Raw genomic sequence first — 24,027 nt, forward strand, 5'->3', positions numbered from 1 at the left:
ACTAATGAAGTCCCCATACTCTTTCTAGCCTCCCAGCCATTGCATATGCTATTCCCTCTGCCTGAAACACCCTTTATCACCCCACCATACCAGCTGCTTTATTACTACTACTACTCATCTAATTTTGGCTTTACCATAAGACTAGAAATGCCTTGAGGACAGGGGCTGTGACTTAGGGTTCGTGCTGTATTCCCATCATCTAGCACATTCCTTAGCACTAAATGAATAAACGTGAATGAACACATTCAGGGAACTGCTAAATCAAAGGATTCAGGTAGGGAAGTAGTAGGATAACAATGGAAAGATACGTAGAACCTAGTTGTTCAGGCAGAGCTCAGACTGCAGGTTAGAGGTGTGAAGATTACCCTGTAGGCAAAGGGTTTTTAAGCAGGACAGTGACATGATAAAATGTACTCATGAAGATGAAGACTAGTTCACGAGGGATTGAGTGGCAGAGAGAGTTCAGGGAGGCAAAACCAGCTAGAAGGCTGTTAGAATAGTTAGAATAGAAATTAAACCATGAATGAAAAGGGAAGAGAAAAGCAAAGTAAGTGTGAGAGATGGAGATACACCACGAGGTGTCTTACAGACATCACATTCAACATCTCTAAAACTCAAAACTCACTTTGTACCTGCCAAAACTGCTTCTAGTCCTGGAACCAGGACCACCCACTGGCATTCCTACAGATGCCTAAGCCAGAAGCCTAAGAAGAAATCAGCCCTTCCTGCCCCTCCCTCAGCCCCACCCAAATCTGGTTAGCCATCCAGTCCTAACATTCCCAGTTGGAAGCCTCTCACGTGTCTCCTTCCTTCTCCAGTCCTTCTCTACTGGACTTCTGTTTGGTCCTGCTCATTTACTGATATCTTTATTACATCACTAATCAGTTTTCAATTCTCATTTCTTTCCCATTGTTTTTAGGATAAAATTCAAAGCCAGGCCCTCACTGTCTTCCCCTGGCCCATCTCTACTCGCACTCCTTTAGTGCTAGGAAATGTGCTAGGTGATCAGCCCAAGGTATGAATCTGAGCCAGCAAAGGAATGGTGGCTTCATTCAGGTAAATAGAAAACTCAGGAGGGAAAGCTGATTTAGAAGGTCAAGAAGGCAATGAACTGACTTAAGTATGGTGTCCAGATGAACTTACTTTGGATTTAAAAAGGAAAAAAAAAAGAATAAGGAGGACATATAAGGCTTCTAAATAACGTATAATTAAGGAAGACTATCTCTGGATATGGTCTTGACATTGTCAGAACTAAGGAGAATGTAAAAAGACCATAGTGAACAATATATGGCTATTCCCAAATAGAGAAAACACAAAATATGAGATTTATCTTACCGAGGTCTTTGCAGATTCTCTTTGCCAGACTCTCTGTCTCCCTCATCAGCTGAGCTATGATGCATTTAAATTTGTCGTTAATCCGTGATTCCACTTTCCTGAAAACTAGAGACATTTAAAAAAAAAAGAGAGAGTGAGTATATTTTCAGGAAGGACAGACTGTAGTTCAAAGTAGATATTTCTCAAACCTTTTTCTGCCTTTGTTAAACCCTCTGAAAAACCTGAGGTTCCAGGCTCAATGGCAGGTGGTCTAGATATAATAAATGCTCAAAAACCTTGCAACGGCTCTCTGTTGCTTCCTGTACTGATTTTAACATCTGTCTTTCATGGTATAGATCTAACCAGCTTATTTTATTTTTTTTTTTTTTGAGACAAAGTCTCGCTCTGTTACCTAGGCTGGAGCACAGTAGTGCAATCTCACTCACTGCAACCTCCGCCTCCTGGGTTCAAGTGATTCTTCTGCCTCAGCCTCCTGAATAGCTGGGACTACAGGTATGCACCACCACACCCAGCTAATTTTTGTATTTTTAGTAGAGATGGGGTTTCACCATACTGGCCAGGCTGGTCTCGAACTCCTGACTTTATGATTCACCTGCCTCAGCCTCCCAAAGTGCTGGTATTACAGATGTGAGCCACCACGTCTGGCCTAACCAGCTTCTTACTGTGGCTGTCCTGCAACCTCTTCTCTGATGAGGCTGGCATCTCTCATGTCTCCTCAAGTGTCACAATCTAACCCCGTCTCTGTGCTTTGATACTCTCCCTCCCCACACAGCCTCCAGCAGTATTCACACTGATCCTACCATTTATCAGTGTATTGTTTCAGCCTAATTATTAATTGCCTACTATGTGCCATGGTTTGGTTATAAACAGTTGAAAGAACACACTCCATGCTCGATAGAGGGCTGTGATCTTAGAGCAGAGGAATATACATGGCTAACTAACTACAGGAGTACATGCAAAGTGCGGCTGGGCAGAGTGGCTCACGCCTGTAGTCCCACCACTTTGGGAGGCCGAGGAGGGTGGATCATTTGAGGTCAAGAGTTCAAGACCAGCCTGGCTGGCCAACATGGCAAAATCCCATCTCTACTAAAAAATACAAAAAATTAGCTGGGCGTAGTGGCACACACTTGTAATTCCAGCTACTCACAAGGCTGAGGCAGGAGAATCATTTGAACCCAGGAGGTGGAGGTTGCAGCAGTGAACCAAGATCATACTACTATACTCCAGCCTAGGCAACACTGCGAGACTCTGTCTCAAAAAAAAAAGCACTAGGACATGAAAAGTGTCACAAAACATAGGCAAACACCTAATTCTTCCAGCAGAGTCACAGCTGTAGAATAAATACAGAAAGAAGAAAGAAAAAAGCAAGAGTAGTCATCTATATTCCATCACGACTTGGCAAAGAAAAAGAAAAAAAAGATCAGTGATATACAAAGGAAGCACAGACAAAAGCTTGCAGAGAGAAAGCACAAGGCATGTTTGAGGAGCCCAGAGGAATGCGACGTCGTTGGGTTTATGAATGTTTGGAGGCGATGAAGCTCAGAGGGCAGGAGGAAGAGGATTATGAAGAAATTCATATGTGACCCTGAAAAGCTGGGGTTGGGTACATCACACTCCTTACAAACAGCCTTCGAAAAGCAGCTTACCTACAACACTCCCTATTCCATGTGGATTTGTTCTACCTCAGACATATAGTCACATACTACTCAGAGAGCAAGGGTGTAATCATATATATTTTCTGTACCCCCCTCTTCTTTGCAGGGTTAGTATAATAATAACATAAATCAACAGTTGAAGTCTTATTAAAAATTCATATCCAGCCGGGCATGGTGGCTCACATCTGTAATCAGCACTTCGGGAGGCTGAAGCAGGTAGATCACCTGAGGTCAGGAGTTCGAAACCATCCTGGCCAACATGGTGAAACCCTGTCTCTACTAAAAATACAAAATTAGCCAGGCTCGGTGGTAGGTGCCTGTAATCCCAACTACTTGGGAGGCTGAGGCAGGAGAATCGCTTGAACCCAGGAGGCAGAGGTTGCAGTGAGCTGAGACACGCCACTGCACTCCAGGCTGGGTGACAGAGCAAGGCCCCATCTCAAAAAAAAAAAAAGAAAAATCATATCTGATCTTTTGAGGAGGGATATCATGAATTCAGATCAGTCCATTTCAACTAAAATGATCAAATACAATATTCAAACAGTGATGACCATACAGGCACAGACCACGGGAAAAGGCTGAGCCCAGCTCTTGGCTATGTGATGCGTAAATTCTCTCATCCTCTCTTTTGCATCGCTAGTACCTTTATAAGAGGTTTTTGGAACCAAAGAGGAAGAACGTTTGCTCTCTACAGGCCACTTCTGAGGTTCATCCACTGCTTGGGAAGACAGCTCAGTTAGAGAGAGAGGCTAAAAATGTGACTATTACTCAAGTTTAGAGTTAAATATTTTCTACTAAACAGAGAAAGAGTCAAAGTTCAGTGTTCGTCTAGATGGCTCTGAACTACTGCTAGCAGAGAGGAACCAAATTTCAAAGGGCTTGTTCCTGGATCCAACTGACACTTCTGGGGCTTATAAACAACTTGCTCCAGTTCCTCCAGGTTGTCTCGGACTGTTGCTATCACTGACGCATCAAGAGAAGCACACAGCTTGCAGATATAATCCAAAGCTTCATCTGTGCTTTTGGCATCCCCAACACCAACCGAGGCAGTCAGCCCAATGACCTGTAAGAAGCATTCCAAGTCATTAGATGTCTGAGAAATAGCACAATGTTTCCACAACTCCTCATATAACTCTTTCCTGCTGGAGTAGGGCTGTTGTTTTTGTTTTTTTTTCTGACACACAGCATATGGTACATGCAGGCATATAATGCATATTTACTAAGTGAACAAATGAATAAATGAACCAAAATTAAAAATGAGTTGTATAATATGGACTTAGGACCTGAGAAGGACATCTTCAATGTGACCACAAGAGTAAGAGATAAAAGTTAGGAAGATTATAGCTTTTCTGAAGAATTCGTCTGACTCTGGAGATACCTGGGGCAGTGGGCCTGAAGATCCTCCAAGTTTCTGATCTAGATAATTGAACATGATCATATTGTATGGATGTTGTTTACTAGTGTTGTGGCATTCATCAAATATCATCAAAGTGAAGACGGACAGTGATGGAATCGTTCCATTTTTAAGGTTGTTCACAAGAATCTGTGGAGTTAAAATGATGATGTCGTTGTTCTCAACCATCTGTTTCACTGGGGCATTATCAGCTGTTGCTCCAGAAATGCCTGTAACTCTATACCTGAAATGACAGAAGTTCCATATTACCAACCACAATGTGAATAAGGAACCATGAAGATGAAATGCTAGATCAGAACATCAACTGATTAAGTTCTCCCTGAGTCCAAAAGGAGTATAGCTGTAGGCAAGTCCTTAGCACACAGTAAGTGCTTGACCTGACACATAGTAAGTGATCAATAAATCCAAGCTAGTTGTAATTTAAAGTAATATATATTAAGTGACTAAGAGACAAAAGAAAACCCTAAAAGAATAATATCAAATAAATTATAAAATCACTAAAGAAGTTAAATGTGCCACTTACACATCACATTTATCCCTGAAGTCATTTATTCCCCATACAAGGGCAAACAAGGGGAGTTTAAGACTTCTGGCACATATAACAAAAAAGACTTGAATCCATGAATGAATTATATCCTGATTATACAAAAGCTGAATCTAATATAAATTTTTTTAATCATTGATTCAAAAATAAAACAGAAATCACATCAATTACATGAAACTGAAGAAAAAGAAGTTTGAACCAACTATTACCTACCCAAGTCTTTCAAAGTATTTTGAGAATACAGATTTCTGCTGTTCATACACTGGGATCTGATTAGCAAAAAAGACAACTTTCCCCTTTTGTCCTTGAGGGAATTTTTTAAGATGATGTTCACATATAAGGAGTGCAACAAAGGTTTTTCCACAACCTTTTAACATGTAAGGAAAAAAGAAAACATGTAACTCATATGATATTAGATATTTCTCTAAAAAGGCATTTATTTTTGGCTCTTCTAATACCACAGAGCTGACTAATTGATAATTTAGATGGATTAATGATGACGGAATTTACACTATGACTAAAAAATATCAAGCTGCTCCCTAGATAGCATGCAAACAGCCAGAACCAAAAAGCAAGCTAACAGAGGGCACTTTTCTTTACCTTCTCATGTCCCATAAAATACATTAGGATTACGTCATTAGGACAGTTTTTTCAAAAGACACATGGAACAAGGAAAAATCTGAAACTTGCCCATTCTGTCCCAGTATTCAATAAAAGAAAAAAAAGGAAACAAACAAAACCATGTAAGTAATGGCAATTGGCTTACCTGTGGGAGCACATATTATTGTGTTTTTTCCTTTCTTGGCAGGCAAAGCAAGCTCTAATTGGTAACTTCTTAGTTTAAATGGGCTGTACAAGTCTGTATCAGACACTTCTGGAATACAAAAGAAACCAAATTACCAAATAGCTCCTGCTCTGAGGAATCAGGGAAATACCCACAGTCTAAAGCCCACAAATTCTGACTCTAGCAAGAAGAGCCTCATTGGAGACAGTTTAGAATCTTTTCCTTGTTAGCCATTCTAGCTTTCCCACTAATCTGAAGTACAAAATTCTCTCAGTGACAAAGTATTGATGTTAAGAAAGAAAAAAAACCCACGAATTATTTGTTATACAATCATGGAAGCCTAACAAAGAGAAACCACAGCAAGAATGGCCCAAATCTGGGTAAGACAAGTTGGCCATTTGTTAAGGGCAGTGCTGTATGGAACAAAGCAACAAATCCTCCCAAGATCTTTGAGGAAATCCAAACTGTTACCAAAGCAATTTCTTAAGTAGCAATAATGCTTTGTCCTTCTTCAGGTTCTCAAACGGCATTTTCTCTCAATACAACCAGAAGTTTTAAAAAATAATCAAAGGCTTTATCTCAGTAACAGGTAAGCATATAAAATGTTAAAGCTAGCAAAGACTTTGGAAATTGTCTAATGAGTCTAACCTACCCATTTTAGAGAAAGGGAAAATTTCTAAAAAGTTAAGTGAATTACCCTCACAGAAAAGACATGTAAGGGCCAGGCACACTGGCTCATGCCTGTAATCCCAGCACTTTGGGAGGCTGAGGTGGACAGATCACTTGAGGTCAGGAGTTAGAGGCCAGCTTGGCTGACATGGTGAAACCCCATCTCTACTAAATATACAAAATTAGCCAGTTGTGGTAACACATGCCCATGGTCCCAGCTGCTAGGGAGGCTGAGGCAGGAGAAACGCTTGAACCCGGGAGGCCGAGGTTGCAGTGAGCTGAGATTGCACTACTGCACTCCAGCCTAGGTGACAGAGCGAGACTCCATCTCAAAAACAAACAAAAAAAGACATAAGAATCTTCACGTCAGACAATTTAAAGCAATGCATATTCATTGACTTTATTCTATTTTTTCTTTGTTTTTGTTTTTTTTCCAGGGTAACAGATTTTATTCTGGAATGACCAAAAAAGGAATAAAAGAAAAAGACACTTGTAACATCCAGTTGCAGAAGTAATCTGCACATTTTATTTCTATGGCGTTATCCTAATATCGTTTTTCTTCTAACACTGCTCATTATTAAACCTAATTTCTTTCCTGATACTCTTTTATAAATAATTCTTTATTATGGCATAGTATGCAACTTTCTGGTCTCATAAAACTGTCAAGAAAATATGCTTCAAGAAGATAAGGGGCCCTCACAGGGCCACAGCTAACTTACACAGATCCTTTGTGTACATGAGAAAAAGGAGCTGCACACTAACTTCATCAACTTGCAGGGCAGCCCTGGGATCCTTAAAAGAAACTGAGCAAGTGGCTCACAAAAAGAAGACTTTCTAAAGTCTTTCTTTAGAAAGACTAGAAAGCAAGACTGATTTGGGAATTCACAGACATTGCGTTTTGGTCAAGACTCTATGTACACTTCCAATGTAGACACATACATACTTTCTTAGTGGTAAAAAACAAGAAAAAAGATAGTAAAAGAAGAAAAGCAAGATAGTGGAAGAAGACCTAGAAGGAGAAAATGGCATTCTAAAGACAGAAAAGGTATCTATTGTAATATAAATTCTCTTTTCGAATTTTCCTTACAAACCTTTTCACAAGGCTGTGACTTCTGGTATTGCAAAACATGTCCCCACACCAAATACCAGAAGAGCACCATTATGGAAAAGAACAAACCAGGTGGGATACCTGAAGGCAGACATGAATTCTCACTAAGGTTCTGGCATTCTGGATCTTCTTGGTAGAAAATCTGTATGTCAGAAGTTTCCATCTTCTCCTCAAGATCTTCTGTTTCCACATCTTTTATACCTTTTTAAGGCCAAAAAAGTCTTAGAATCTTAATATAATCTGCTTATAGTTTTGATGGTGAAAGCTCTACAAAAACACTAAGATGTTTAACTTCTATTAAAATTTCTCACAACCATTCCCCTTCACCTTTTAAGAGAGTTAAAATAAATCATTTTAAGTTTAAAATCTCAATTTAGAGTTTACCTCCAATGTAATTTACAGCTATATTGCTCAAAGTGTGGAATGTATTGCCTTACTGAATCAGAATCCACATTTTAACAAGACCTCGGAGGGATTCATATGCATCAAAAAAAAAAAAAAAAAAAAAAAAAAGAGGGGCATGATTTAGCAGACATTCGTGTCTTCCATTTCTGACTGACTCTTGACCCAAGAAATCAGATGCATATTTATACGGACAGAAGCCTAAGAAAGCTAAGACTAGACATTCAGATGTTTATCAAACTCAGCCTTTGAAACTGCTTCCCTCCCAGATTTGAGCTTCCTGCTGGTCTCGCACTAGAGCTGTAGCTCTGGCTGAGGGGAAAACGCCTCTGATGGGATGTAAAAGACCAGCTGGAATGAACAAAGCCCTGAGTAGAGATATGAGGAGGGCACGGTGTCTTACCTTTCTCTATAATCCACAGCTCACTGAATTTGTTCCTTTCTTTCTCCAAAGCAAATTTCAAAGTTTTGGGCCAGTTCTCCTTGTCTGATCTGAGAAGGCATTCCACCAATTTCTCTGCACCTGCCATCATTCCCTTAGTGGAGCAAATCTAAGCAAGGCAACTGTAGTTTATTGATCAATTATCCCAAAAGTTTTCCCTTTATCAGTTTTTATCAAAGAAATGTCAGTTCATCAGTTCATGTACTATCTGATTTAAAGCCATTGAACATTATGGTTCAATGGGTCATATTCACGACAATTTTTGCCCTATCCAATACAGTCTTTTAAGATACCTTTTCCTTCACCCTTGTCCTTTACACATGACAAGGCTTCTCATCACTAGGTCAAACCTTGTCACTATGTCAAGCCAAGCCTTCTCATCGCCTCCGAGATCCTCATTAGCAATATTAGGAAAATAATCATTTGGCGACCATTCCCAACATGAATATATTGGCATACAGAAATATTTGGAAACAGATAACAAAATATTTACAATTTTTTTCAGGGTAGAGGAATTTGTGTGACTTTTATTATTAATCATAATAACTAAAGTGTATTGTACATGTACTCTGTGCAAGCCATATATGAGTACTTTACATATATTATCTCATTTAACCCTTACAAAAAATACCATATTAATAAGGCACATTATTTACATTTTACACACAAAGAAACAGATATTCAGAGATGCTAAGTAACTTGCCCAAGATCATACCACTAGTAAGTGGTTGAGCTAAGATTCTAACAAAATTCCTCTGTGTCCAGAGTCTAAACACTTAACTGCTAGAGTCTGTAGTCTTTTCTCATTTGCTCAACTGTTCAATTTACTTTAGCATAAAATACTGTTCACAGACTATGGTGATATTAACTGAAAATACAGCAAACTTCAAGAAAATATTTGTGACATAAACATTACTCAGTTCACATTAAAAGTACTAGCCTAGTATTAGTTTAGGAGTACTTTTGTGGGTTTCAGTGATCTTTCTCAGGTCTAAAAAGTATGGAAAATAGAAGCCCCATGTTATAATTATTTTCCCAATTTTAGTAATTTATATTAACTTACCTGTGTAATTTCTTCACACTCCTGATTAATTAAACATTCAGATAGATCAGGAAGGATATCTATTGGAATAATTCTACTTTTAAATTCTGGTTGTAAACGTTTTAAAAGTAATCTATACTCCTCCAACTTTTCAATTTTTTGGAAATCCCAACTTTCAATGGCTTCATAAAGTCCAGAATAACCTGAAAAGAAAGAGAAAAAGTGGACTTTCATGAAACCAACTGAAAAATACTTCCAGATTAGTATCACAGAAATCATATTTGAATATATGGTAGTAGAATTCAAGAAATATCTACAAATTACCCCTAATTGTCATTGATTTTTCAAAAAGAAAACAGTGTTCATTTTAGTCACCCAACACGTGAGGTCTTCTAGCAATGTTTATTATCTATTAGGAAAGAGTACTAAGAACAACTATGAAGTCCTACATTTTGATCTTAGTATAAAATCTTTCTTCTCAAGTGCCCCATGGACTTCAACTGCAATCTCTGATTTGTCTTTACAAAGTCAGATTCAACAGGTCTGTTGTCGTTATCCTCTCAGGGGAAAGCAGTAAAGAAGGCAGAACGAGATCTAAATCTTAACTGCTGCCCCAAGGAACTTTCCTTCTAATTTTTCTAAGTTAATATTAAGTAAATGGGAAATTTACCTAATATTATTCTGTCTGCCTTTAAAAGATATTTACTTAAAAATCATATTTAGAAAGTTCAGAGGAAAATACTAATGGCCAACAAACATACACAAGATGTTTAACCTCATTCTTTTGTTAAATTGTGGTAAAAAACAGATTAAATATTTACCATCTTAACTATTTTTAAATGTACACTTCAGTCGAGTTTGATTCATTTTGTTATAAAACAGAAATCCACACCTTTTTCACCTTGCAAATCTAAAACTCTATACAACAACTACTTTTTCTCCCCTCCCCCTGCTTCTGTTTACCACCACTCTGTTTCTCTGAATCTGACTACTTCAGATAATTTATATAGGTAGCAAAATACAATATTTGTCTTTTTGTGTCTGACTTACTTCACTCAGCACAATGCCCTTAAGGTATGTTCATTTTGCCATGTGTGGCAGGATTTCCTTCTTTTTCAAGACTGAATAATATTCCATTGTATGTGTAGATCACATTTTGTTGATCCATTCATCCACGGATGGACATTTGAGTTGATTCTACCTTGTAATCTATCATGAATAATGCTATCAATGCAGATGTGCGAATATCTCATCAAGACCCTGCTTTCGATTCTTTTGGAAATACACCAGAAACAAAATTGCTGGATCATATGGTGATACATATTTTCAGTTTTTTTGAGGGACTGCCATACTGTTTTCCATAGCTGTTACACCATTTGACATTCCTACCAATCAGGCACAGGGTTCCAACTTCTTCACATCCTCACCAATGAACTTTATTTTCTAGATAGAAGCCATTTTAATTGGGGTGAGGTGGTATCATTGTGGCTTTGAATTTCTCTGATGATTAATGATGTTGAATATCTTTCCATACATTCATTAGCCATTTGCATACCATATTTGAATAATGTCTATTCAAATACTTGGCCTTTTTTTTTTTTTTTTTTTTTTTTGAGATGGAATCTCACTCTGTCACCCAGGCTGAAGTGCAGTGGCATGATCTTGGCTCACTGCAACCTCTGCCTCCTGGGTTCAAGCAATTCTCATGTCTCAGCCTCCTGAGTAGCTAGGACTACAAGCATGTGCCACCACGTCCAGCTAATTTTTGTATTTTTAGTAGAGAAGGGGTTTCACCATGTTGGCCAGGCTGGTCTTGAACACCTGACCTCAGATGATCACCTGCCTCAGCCTCCCAAAGTGCTGGAATTACAGGCATGCGCCCAGCCCCTTTGCCTATTTTTTAATTTGATTTTTTTATTGTTGAGTTGTAGTTGTTCTTGATATAGTCTACATATTAACCCTTTATCAGGTACATGACTTGCAAACATTTTCTCTCATTCCATAGGTTGACTTTTCACCCTATTATATCCTTGATGCATGTAAGTTTCATATAGTCTCATTTGTCTATTTTTGCTTTTGTTGCCTATGCTTCTCGTATCATGTCCAAGAAATCACTGCCAAGTCCAATGTCATGAAGTTTTTCCCCTATGCTTTCTTCTAGGAGTTTTATAGTGTTAGTCTTACATTTAGGTCTTTAATGCATTTTGAGCTTATTTTTGTATATAGCAAGTGATGGTTAATTTTATATGTCAACTTGACTGGGCTAAGGGATGCCCAGATAGCTGGTAAAATATTTTTGGGTGTGTCTGTGAGGGTGTTTTTAGAACAGATTAGCATTTGAATCAGACTGAGTAAAAAAAATTCACCCTCACTGATGTGTGTAGACATCATCCAATCCATTGAAGACTAAAAGAGAACAAAAAGGCAGAAGAAGGGCAAATTCTCTCTTTTCTTGAGCTCATCCTTTCTCTTGCCCTTGGACATCAGAGGTCCTGGTTCTCAGGACTACAGACTCTGAATTACACCAACTGCTCCTCTGATTATCTAGATTGCAGACAGCAAATCATGAGACATCTCAGCCTCCATAATCATGTGAGCCAATTCCAAAAATATACACATACATGTAAGTAACAATGTGTTTACATAGCTCATCATATATACACACACATAAAAATATCCTATTGGTTCTGTTTCTGTGGAGAACTGTAAATACATGGTTTAAGTGTCAAAATTCACTCTTTTGCATACGGATATCCAGTTTTCCCAACATTTGCTGAAGAGATTGTCCTTTCCCCATTGAGAGATCTTGGCACCTTTGACCATAATATACTTGAGGATTTATTTCTGGGTGCTCTTTTGGCCTATGTGTCTGTCTTTATGCCAATGCCACATCAGTTTGATTGCTATAGCTTTGTAATGTGTTTTGAAATCAGGAGGGGTGAGGCCTCCTGGTTTATTCCTCATTATCAAAATTTTGCCTACTCAGGATGCCTTGAGATTCTCTATAAATTTTGGATAATTTTTTCTATTTCTACAAAAAAATGTTAATGGGATTTTAATAGGGATTGCACTGAATCTATAGCTCACTTTTGGAAGTACAGGCATCTTAAGTCTTCCAGTTCATGAATGCAGATGTCTTTCCATTTATTTGTGTCATCTTTCATTCTTTCAGCAATGTTTTTGTAGGTTTCAAGGTATGAGTTCTTATTTCCATGTTTAGGTTTCTATTTTAATCTTTTTGACGCTATTATAAAATGGAATTGTTAACTTAATTTTCTCTTTGGATTATTTGTTAGTATACAGACATGTGACTACTTTTGGTGTCAATTTTGTGTCCTGAAATTTTTCTGAATTAGTTGTAATAGTTTTTTCTAATATCCTTAGGGGTTTCTACATATAAGATTCTGCCATCTGCAAACAGATTATTTTACTTCTTTTTTTCCTTGCTCTAGCTAGGACTTTGAATGCTAAAACTTATTCAATTTTTAAGATAAAAATTAAAAGTACTATTTTACCTAACAGGTTGGTAAGGATTAAAATGACTTATAATATCCAGATTAATTATATCCCCAAAGTGGAGAAACAGTGCTTTCTCTGAAGAGAAACAGAAACCAGCCCTTTGGAAAGATTTGCTCCATTGCTGATTTCAACCAATCCCTGACTTCCCCTCCCTTCTGCAGTTTCAACACAACAACCAACCAGCATTTCTTCCTAAGAGACCACCAACCACGAAGTGGGTCTCGTCAGTCTATGGAGGATGTGCAGTGAGGATTTTCATGTCCTCTGCTTCACCTTCTGACATCAGAGGGCCAAAAATTCCACCCTTGGATCATGCTAACACTGCCAGTTTTTGAACACGGGTCCCATAGAAAGGCATGAAGCTCAACTGTGCAGGTGCATGCTTCTGCTTTCATATTCATGACTCCTTCTGTAGCTTACTGAATATTTGGTCACCCCATTCAGCATAAATCTGTTTTACTCTTCCCACCCTCAAAGTGCCTATTTCTGGCTTCTGGCTGGAGGCTGTACTTCCCAGCCTGTCAAAATGGCCACCATGCAGGCTGCAACCCTTTATGAAAAATAAAGCTCTCCTTTCCAAATTTATGAACTTCATGATTCTTCTGTTGATAGAACACACCATAGCTCTGAAAACAGAAATTTTAAAAGTATGTAAAATTTGATGCATGTACCAGAATATTTGTAACATATATAAGAATATAACAAGAAAAAAAATATATGTGAACCTACTATCCAACTTAAGAGCTACCATATTCCAATATTTGTATGTGCCTTATCTTTCCAAACCCTTTGTCTCCCTGTCAATCACTCCTTCCCTGTATTTAATAAATCAATACTTGATTTTTTTATACTTGCATATATTTGATTCCCTAAGCAATATGTTAAGTTTAGCTTTTTAGGGCTTTATAAATATTATATCCTATGACATATAAGTTTCTCTTAAAAATTTAACATTACATTTCTAAGACTCACCTAAGTTGTCAACTATAAATGTGTTCATACCTTTTCATTGTAGCTTAATGGATCATGTTTAACTATTATAACTTATGTATCCATTCTCTTCTTAAAAGGCATCAGGGTAATTTCCAGTTTTGTTTGCTTGCTTTTGTTACTGCAGTTATACTATGAACACTCTTACAAGCATATTCTGGAATACATGTATAATTCTCCTAGGGCACAAATTTAAGAGTGAAACTTTTGGATACAAGGATGTATGAGAGTTGAACTCTACAAGGTAATATCAAATCATTTTTCAAAATAGTTGTATCAATTTACACTCCATATAGTGATATTTAAGATTTCCAGCTGGACGTGGTGTCTCACACCTGTAATCCAAGCATTTTGGGAGGCAAAGGCCGGTGGGTGAGGTGGATCACCTGAGGTCAGGAATTCGAGGCCAACCTGACCAACATAGTGAAACCCCATCTCTACTAAAAATACAAAAATTAGCCAGGCACAGTGGTGGGCACTTGTATTCCCAGCTACTGAGGAGGCTGAGACATGAGAATAGCTTGAATCCGAAAGGTGGAGGTTGCAGTAAGCCAAGATTGCGCCATTGCACTCCACCCTGGGTGACAGAGCAAGACTCCGTCTGAAAAAACGATTTCCATTAAATATCTTCTTTAAGCCTTAACACCGTTGGACTTCTTAAGTTTTGCTATCTAGTAGTTACAAAATGTTATCTCACTGTGTTCCTAATTTACAATGTCCAAATTCCTAATTGGGGTGAGAATCTTTTCATACATTTATTCACTTTTCATGCTTCACATTCATTGAAATGTTTGTCCAAATTGTTTGCTGTTTGTTTTCTTTCTTTTTCCAATTGATTTCAAGACCCTTTTAACATATTTTAGATACTAATCGTTTGGTGATTATATGTTTTGCAAATATCTTCTCCCAGAGTTTGTGATTTGTTTTTTTCATTTTCTTTATAGTGCTTTTGATAAACGTGAGGTAAGAATACAAATTTATTTACTTGTATCCACATGGGCATAAAAGTTAGGGTGTTTTAAATATGGGGGTCTCCCTATGTTGCCCAAGCTGAAGTGCAGCAGCACCATCATAGCTCGCTGCAGCCTCAAACTCTTGGACTCAAGCAGTCCTCCAGCCTCAGCCTCCTGAGTAGCTGGGACTACAGGCATACACCACCACGTCCAGCTTAAGTTTGTTTGATTTTTAATGTTATTCTGTTTATAAATGCTATTTTTTGAATGGCTCCTTGTTTACCAGTAATCCTTCTTTCCCAGTGATATCTAATATATCAGGTTTCCATAAAGATATGGGTCTAATTAAAGGGTCTCTATTCTATTTCAACAGTCAGTTTGTTAATGCCAGAATGAACATTACACTGTCTCAATGCCTGTAGCTTTCTAATAAATGCTGACATGTAGAAAGAAAAGCCCCAGTCTACTAAATTTGTCTTCTTTAGGGGTGTCTTGCCTATTCTTGGGTCATAATTCTTCCACAGGCATTGTAGAATCAACTTGCCACACTCATTGAAAAAGTATGTAGGATTTTTATTAGAATTTATTGAATATACAGATTAATGTAGGGAGAACTGACATTTTTATATCAAGTCTCCTCCTCTATGTGCATGGATATGTATTTCCATTTAGGACTTATTTATATCTTTCAATAACATTTTATCATTTTCTCCATTCAGACTTTATACATCTTTTGTTAGATTTATTCCTAAACACATTACAATTATTATAAATGATACTTCATTGCAGATTACATTTTTTGTTTGCTTTCAGTGGGCAGAAATGCAACTAATTTTTGCATACTGGCCTTATATTCAAATAATCTTGCTAACTCTTCCACTAGTGACAGTAATCTCTCTGCAGATGCTTGTGGATGTTTCAGGTAGACAATTATGTCATCTGCCTAAAAATAGTTTTTACATTGCCTCAGACTTAGTACAGTTCGTGCCTCTTAGTGGCACAAGCGGATACTTCAAAGTGAATACTTCAAAGTGGATGCTTCAAAATTAGTAGCTTTTCACTTTTACAACATTGTCAAGCAGCAAAGTAATATACTCTGATTTGTGAGTTTTAAAAATGAACTAACCTGCGTGGTCTAGGGCATCCAAAAAGCCACGGAACCAGCCTTCCTCCTGGAGCTCCAACAGGATCTTGAGAAAAAGTGTGGCAGCCTCCATTGGGCCCTTGTTGTTTTTCTCAGCCTGAATGTACTGCACCTCTTCTACAAACAGAAGCAAAAATGACTCATCAAACTGCAGAATCATTCAGCATTAGAAGAAAAACCAGAAGAGGATCACCAGACCTTTCCAAATAGGGACAGGAATTGTAACAAATCACAGCATTGGAAGAATCTTTAGAGAAGCAGCAAAACCTCTGCCCAAGCTCAACACGCTTATTCTTTACCAATCCACTCTTCCCATCCTCTCTGAAAACTTCCTAGTTTGGTGTGGAGGGCTGAGCACACACTCTAGAAAAGGGGTTTCTTGAAGATGTGTAAAAAAGTCTCCCTGCAACAAGAGAGAAATCATGGTGGCCTCAAAGTATCCTCCTGCCTCAGCCTCCCAAAGTACTGGGATTACAGGTGTAAGCCACTGCACCCAGCCTCTACCAAAAAAAAATTTTAATTAGTTGGGTGTGGTGGGCCATATCTGTAGTCTCAGCAACTTAGGAGGCTGAAGTGGGAGGATCACTGAACCAAGGAGTTCAAGGTTCCAGTAAGCTACAATGGCACTACTGCACTCCAGTCTGGGTAACAGAGTGAAAACTTATCTTGAAATAGGACAAGAAAGGAAGGAAGAGATACTTTCATGGTCTTTTAGGGAGAAAACTATCTGTCAACCTGATGGTGGTTCATTCTAACTTTGTACACTAACTTCATGCCTGGGAAGTAGTGACAAAAACACTATCTTGGTATGACCTAATATTTCATAATTTTTTTCCATTGTTGATGGAATGCAAATTCCCAGAAAATAAGCTAGTTGCCAGGCTGGTGAACCACTATATTCTCATAGAAGAGGATCTGGCACATAATAGGCACTAAACAAAGGTATGCTGAATGAAGGAAACAAGAGAAGAAGGAATACCTTATACTCTTGCTCTGCTTAAAGGAATCTCTGCCAAGGTCTCTGTCTTCACAACAATAAAATCAACCCTTTCAGCCAGATATGGCAGCTCACGCTTGTAATCCCAGCACTTTGGGAGGCTGAGGTGGGCAGATCACCTGAGGTCAGGAGTTCAAGACCAGCCTGACCAAAATGCGGAAACCCCATCTCTACTAAAAGTGCAAAATTAGTTGGGCATGGTAGCACATGCCTGTAATCCTAGCTACTTGAGAGGCTGAGGCTCCTGCCTTGAACCCGGGAGGCGGAGGTTGCAGTAAGCCGAGATCGGGCCATCGCACTCTAGCCTGGGCAACAAGAGCAAAACTGTCTCAAAAAAAAAAAAAAAAAAAAAAAAAAAAAAAATCAACCCTTTCAAAAAATAAAATTCAATTCAATGACTTTTTTGAGCTGTGAATCCATTACTACTATCTAATTTTAGTACATTTTTGTTACTGTAAAAGAAAACCTACATCCATTAGCAGTCATTCCCCACACTCCCTCTCCTTAGTCCCAGGTAAATGCTAATCAAATTGAGTGTCCATGGATTTGCCTATTCTAGACATTTCATATTAATGGAATCATATAATACGTAGTGTTTGTGTCTAGCCTCTCCAACTTTGCATAATGTTTTTAAGGTTTAACCATGTAGCATGTTACTATTCATTTCTTTTTATTGCCAAGTCATAACCCATTGTATGGACACACCACATGTTGTTTATCCACTCAACAGTTAGTGGATATTTGAGTTGTGTCCACATTTTGGCTATTACAAATACACATGCTTTGAACATTCATGAACAATTTTATGTGAAGATGTATATATTCATTTCTCTTGAGTATACGCATAGATGTGAGATTTCTAGTTCATAGGGTAACTCCATTTTTAACATTGTAGGAAATTGTCAAACCATTTTCCAAAGGAGCTGCACCATCTTACATTCCCACCAGTAATCTAAGAGCACTCCAATTTCCACACATCCTTGCCAATACTTATCTTTCTCATTTTAGCCTTCTGTATTAGTTTCCCATGGCTGCAATAACACATTAGCACAAACCTGGTGGTTTAAAAGAACAGGAGTTTATTCTCTCTGTTCTCGGAGGCCAGAATTGTGAATCGCGGTGACAGCAGAGTCATGCTTCCTCTGAAGGCTCTAGGGGAGAATGTGTTCCTTGCCCTTCCAGTTTCTGGTGGCTGCTGGCATTCCTTGGCTTGTGACCACACTCCTGCCAACTCTGCCTTCTGTTTCTCTGGCTTGTGGCCACATCACTGCGACCTCTGCCTATGTTTTCACATGGCATTCTCTTTGTCTCTCCATGTCTTCACATGGCTGTTTTCTTAAAGGAACACCAGTCATACTGATCTAAAGGCCTGCCTTACTCTAGTATGACCTCATTTTAACTAATTTCCTCTGTAAAGATATAATCTCCAAAGAAATCACCAAGTACTGGGGATTAGGACTTTAACACATCTTTTGGGTGGGGGGGACACAATTCAACCCATGGCAGCAACCTATCTGATCACCTATCCTAGCTTCCCTGGACCCACAATCCTACCGTATTCCAGAGTCAGTTCATCTGTTCCTAAGCCCAGTCCTTACAGCTGTCCTTTTGTTCCCAGGCCTCCCGGCTGCTTGAGCTTCACTTTGACATATTACCAGCCATTATAGATACTCCATGTGGAGATGCAAATTTATTTCAACCACAGCTACCACCTTCCCGCATAAACTGCCTTGCAGTGTCCTGGGCAGTTCAGATTTACTTTGCATGTGGTCAGGCCCATCCTTCTGCTACCTGGCCTGAATATCCAGAGTAGTGACAATTTCCTCGAAAGCACCAACAAGGTACAGAAAGCCTCACCTTTGGCAGTATTTCCCACTCTCTTTGCTGTCCTGGGGTCCACTGTGATGCCAACCTCAGCTTCTCAAGGTAGAACTGCTTGATCCCTTCTCTACTTTCTCAGTCTCTTTAGAGGTCTCTGACTAAAGCACTTACACTGTGTAGTATGTAGTAACTGTGGGCCTGTCTTCTACCTGAGACTGTGACTTAGAACATTTGTCACGTAGTCATCAGCATAGTACCTGGCTCATGCATGTGCCCAAAAAGTGCTACTAAAGGAACGGATACTCGGAATACTGCGCACCTGGTGCCTCTCCAGAATCATGGTTGACCTTTGACTCCAAAGGGATATTATAAAAGATCTGAGGCCGAGTGCAGCGGCTCACCTCTACTCCCAGCAATTTGGGAGGCTGAGGCGGGTTGATCTCTTGAGATCAGGAGTTCGAGACCAGCCTGGCCAACATGGTGAAACCCCGTCTCTACTAAAAATACAAAAATTAGCCCACCACGGTGGCAGGCACCTGTAATCCCACCTACTCAGGAGGCTGAGGCAGGAAAATTGCTTGAACCAAGAAGGCAGAGGTTGCTGTGAGCCAAGATTGCACCACTGCACTCCAGCCTGGACAAAAGAGAAAGACTCCAACAAAAAAAAAAAAAAAAAAAAATCTGAAGCCCACACCAAGGTCTGCCTTGAAACATCCTAGACAACCTGTGAGTAAGAAAAGCCCTGAAGCTTCCAGGGAACCACACAAGTACTCCAGGAGAAACAGCATCCATAATCACAATATCTGATTGCAGACAGCATTATAGTAAATGAGATGCTGGATATGGGCATGGGGAGCGTATGGATAAGCTCCCTTTGCTTTCTACCGACGGCAAAAAAAAATGTGAGTCAAAAGTTTTATAATCCAGCTGTAATACTCATTAGTATATCTGTTCCCTGACTGATAAAATATACTTGTCATGCCCAGGCACAGTGGTTCATGCCTGTAATCCCAGCACTGTGGGAGGCCGAGGTGGATAGATCACTTGAGGCCAGGTGTTCGAGACCAACCTGGCCAACATGGTGAAATCCTGTCTCTACTAAATATACAAAAGTTAGCCAGGCGTGGTAGCTGGCGCCTGTAATCCCAGCTGCTCAGTAGGCTGAGGCAGGAGAATCACTTGAATCCGGGAGGTGGAGGCTGCAGTGAGCTGAGAGCTGAGATCCCACCAGTACACTCCATCCTGACAACAGAGCGAGACTGTCTCAAAAACATATGTAGGTATGTGTATATGAATGTATGTATGTGTGCGTAATGCATATATATGTGTCACACACATATATATATGTCACAATTAAAGTTAACCAATAGAATCTAGGGCTTCCAAAGCAGCCTAGAAAAAAAATAAGGAATAGAGAAAAACTATCAATCTAACAGAAAAAGGAGTTGAACCCAAAAAGCATGTGGATAGAGATGCACGTTCTAAAGTAAAAAGGCACAAACAAGAAAAATGTAAGTCAACTTCATAACAATAGTTGCCTCCGCAGAGGAAATCAAAAGACGACCTCAAAGGTATCTTTTACATTAAAAATTAAGACGTTCTTCAGCATACTTTTTAAACTTACTTTCTGGTATTTTTATTGTTATTGCACTCTATAAATTAGCATGGGGAGATCTGATATTTTTACAGACCTATAGTCCCCATGCAGAAACAAAGGCTGTCTCTTCCTCACTCCACTCAGAGCCAGACTTCTCTTCAGGGACCTCATAGTTTTCTTTATATCACTTCAGCATTTTGTTGTTAAATGCTATCTTCTATTTTCTGTTACCACAATAAATTAGATTTTATATTTATGTTTTTCAAATAAAATTTGTTTTTCTGCTTATAAAAAATGATTACAAAATGTAAACATTTCAAGCACCATTTGAAAAGTATAAAGAATAGTAAAAGTCCGCCGAAATTGCATCACACAGAATCAATCACATGTAATATCCTCTGGAAACCATCCTTCTAGGAACTCATTATACGTATAGTTTTAAATAAATAAGATCCAACAATCTGCTCTTTTCCATTCAAGAGATTAGAGATGTTGTTTCCTATCAATAAATATGCATCTACATTAACTTTTAGTGGCTACATGGTTTTATGTCTCATAAATGTACTATAATTTAATGTATTCCTTATTAATAGGTAACTAAAATGTGTTTAGTGTAGACACATGTATGTCTTTACCTGCTTTACCAACTTTTCCCTGGAATAAGTTCTCAGAAGTATAATTCCTCAGCCTAACGGTATATGCTTTTAAATGTTGAGGCCAGACACAGTGGCTCATGCCTGTAATCCCAGCACTTTGGGAGGCCAAGGCAGGCGGATCACTTGAGGTCCGGCATTAAAGACCAGCCTGACCAACATGGCGAAATCCCATCTCTACTAAAAATATGAAACTTAGCTAGGCATGGTAGCTTGCACCTCTAATCCCAGCTACTCAGGAGGCTGAGGCAAGAGAATGGCTTGAATCTGGGCAGTGGCGACTGCAGTGAGCTGAGATTACACCACTGCACTCCAGCCAGGACGGCAGAGTAAAACCGTCTCAACCAACCAATCAATCCATAAATGAATAAATGAATGTTAATACATTTTGCCCAACTATCTTCCAAACTGTACTAACTTACCCTCCATCCATAATGTATGAATGCTATTTCCCTCCATAGTGCTAAGTTTGCTCAATCTTCGTAACTTTTGCAAAACTGAGAGACAAAAACAGACCAAACAAACAAACTTCACTGTTTTTAATGATTTCTTGGGGGACATTTTCCACTTTTGACCAGTGTCTTTTGTTTTGGTTTTTTCTTAAAACATTTCCTGTTCATGTCTCATAGCTAGTTTTGAGAGGTCATTCACATTTTTTCTAAATTGGATTTGTGAGAATATTTTATGCATTTAGGGAAATGTTATATAATCTAGCTTGTTTCTCCAGTATATGAAAATACTGTTTTTTCCAGCATAATCTCACTTGTTTTCCAGTAGACGAAAATGCCTGGCCTCCGATTTTATTTTACATATCTATTCCAACAAGACTGAACTCTTGTTAGTTCTGGTAATTCGGAGGAATGTTGTTTTTGTTCTTTTTTTAGGCAATTTGTTTTCTTTGGAGTTATGCTGTTATTTTTACAATTACTTGAGTCAAATTAATTATTAGTTTTCATTCTTTTGAAATACGAATAAATCCATTTAGGCTATAAATTCTGATTAAAAGCTTATTACATCTTAAAATATATAATATGTGGGCTGATTGCTATGCTTACTTTTGAAAGTAGCTATACTTGTTTAGATTTTCTCATTTTGCTAGGGAGTTACTCAAAAGAATACTATTTTGAAATTATATGGTAATTTTTTTATACCTATGATTAATTTCTGGTATACAGAATAATAGTTAACATTAATTTAATGTCAGGCAGTTTAATTTTCAAAACACCCAAACACAGTTGTTATTCTGATTTCACAAATGAGGAAACTGAGGCATAGAGGAGTTAAGACATTTGGCCAGAGTCACAGAAGCCTACAAATTGAAAAATAAAACTTATAAAAGTTATGCTTTGGGAATTTATTAAAGATTTATCTGTAACTCATATATGATCACTTTGGCAAAAGTTTTTAAGAATTGGGGGAAAGGATATATTCTCTATATGATACAAAAAACATAGACATTAAATCAACCTTATTACATTAAACAGATCATTTATATATTTATCATTTATCTGACTTAGCAGTACTAATAAAGATGTCTTACAATTCCCACTTTTTTTTCTTATATTTATTAAACAAAAATTTATGTGTACCAAATCTTCACTGTGATATCTTAATACTGAGGAAGAAGACCCTTAATCCTCTTAAGCTTCTAAGAGCCCTTCCTCCTAGACTTCAACATTGCATTTCAGTAGGAGAAGTAAAGGCTGGCAGACCGGGGCTCAATCACCCTCCTATAGATTGCAGGCATGGTATGGAGCAATCTTTCCAGAAGGCATTGTTTTTTTTTCTTTTTTTTTTTTTTTTTTTTTTTGAGACGGAGTTTCGCTCTTGTTACCCAGGCTGGAGTGCAATGGCGCGATCTCGGCTCACCACAACCTCCGCCTCCTGGGTTCAGGCAATTCTCCTGCCTCAGCCTCCTGAGTAGCTGGGATTACAGGCACGTGCCACCATGCCCAGCTAATCTTTTGTATTTTTAGTAGAGACGGGGTTTCACCATGTTGACCAGGATGGTCTCGATCTCTCGACCTCGTGATCCACCCGCCTCGGCCTCCCAAAGTGCTGGGATTACAGGCTTGAGCCACCGCGCCCGGCCTAAGGCATTGTTTTTACTTAAACGCGACCACATCCCCACCTAACTCATGTACCCCACACCTACTTCATGGATCAAGACGCTTTCACATGTAATTTCTAGAATTGTAAGCCCAAGACCATTTCACATGTAATTTCTAGAGTTGTAAGCCTTTAAAAGGGCAGGGATTTTCTTTGTTAGGGGAGCTCAGTTGTTAGGCATCTATGCTGCTGCAGATCTTGGCCAAATAAATCACCACTTCCTTCCCAGTTCTCTGTTCAAGAGGTTTGTTTCTTGGCCTTTTCTGCTTCATTACCTTTATCTTTTTATCTTAATACTTTCTGCTAATGAAATTTAAGTATAATTCTTGCTTTCTTTTTGTTTGAATTTAATATTTGTCCCTTCTTTATCTCTTTTTTTTTAAATTATTTTTGAGACAGGGTCTTGCTCCATTACACAGGCTGAAGTACAGTGGCACGATCATAGCTCACCACCCACAGGCTCAATTTTCTGGGCTCAAGCAATCCTCCCACCTCAGCCTCCCAAAGTGCTGGAATTACAGGCATGAGCCACTAAGCCTGGCCCCGGTTTTTTTTTTTTTTTTTTTTTTTAAATGTTACTATACTTTCATGGGTCTTTGGCAAATGACAAAACTCTGGATTCTACTTTCTGACTCATTTAAACTTACTTAAAAGACATTTGACCTAATTACACGGCCCTAACTGATAGAACTAGCTTTCTTTGTGTTATCTTGTTTTATATTTCCCTTTCCTGTATTTTCTGGTTAGCTTAAGTTACTAGTTTCGTTTCTTTTCTCTAGAATAACGAAACATATATAACCTCCTTTACATTGTTGTATCATTATCTGTAACCATTCATATAGGTTTTAA

At 38.5% G+C, this 24,027-nt stretch overlaps 1 protein-coding gene across 1 annotated transcript in view; it reads right to left on the reverse strand.

Moving 5' to 3' along the window:
* The window catches only part of RIGI (RNA sensor RIG-I), a 61,459-nt gene that overhangs the window by 28,348 nt on the left and 9,084 nt on the right, over positions 1 to 24,027 (reverse strand). The window contains exons 2-10 of the mRNA XM_003939729.3: positions 15,984 to 16,118; positions 9,417 to 9,598; positions 8,315 to 8,462; positions 7,591 to 7,710; positions 5,715 to 5,822; positions 5,162 to 5,315; positions 4,369 to 4,627; positions 3,891 to 4,053; positions 1,336 to 1,440 (exon numbers count right to left, since the gene is read on the reverse strand). Coding sequence (XP_003939778.1) covers positions 1,336 to 1,440; positions 3,891 to 4,053; positions 4,369 to 4,627; positions 5,162 to 5,315; positions 5,715 to 5,822; positions 7,591 to 7,710; positions 8,315 to 8,462; positions 9,417 to 9,598; positions 15,984 to 16,118 — 1,374 coding nt within the window. The remainder of the gene's footprint in view (positions 1 to 1,335; positions 1,441 to 3,890; positions 4,054 to 4,368; positions 4,628 to 5,161; positions 5,316 to 5,714; positions 5,823 to 7,590; positions 7,711 to 8,314; positions 8,463 to 9,416; positions 9,599 to 15,983; positions 16,119 to 24,027) is intronic.

Source organism: Saimiri boliviensis, chromosome 2 (assembly GCF_048565385.1).
Source record: "Saimiri boliviensis isolate mSaiBol1 chromosome 2, mSaiBol1.pri, whole genome shotgun sequence".
NCBI lineage: Eukaryota > Metazoa > Chordata > Mammalia > Primates > Cebidae > Saimiri > Saimiri boliviensis.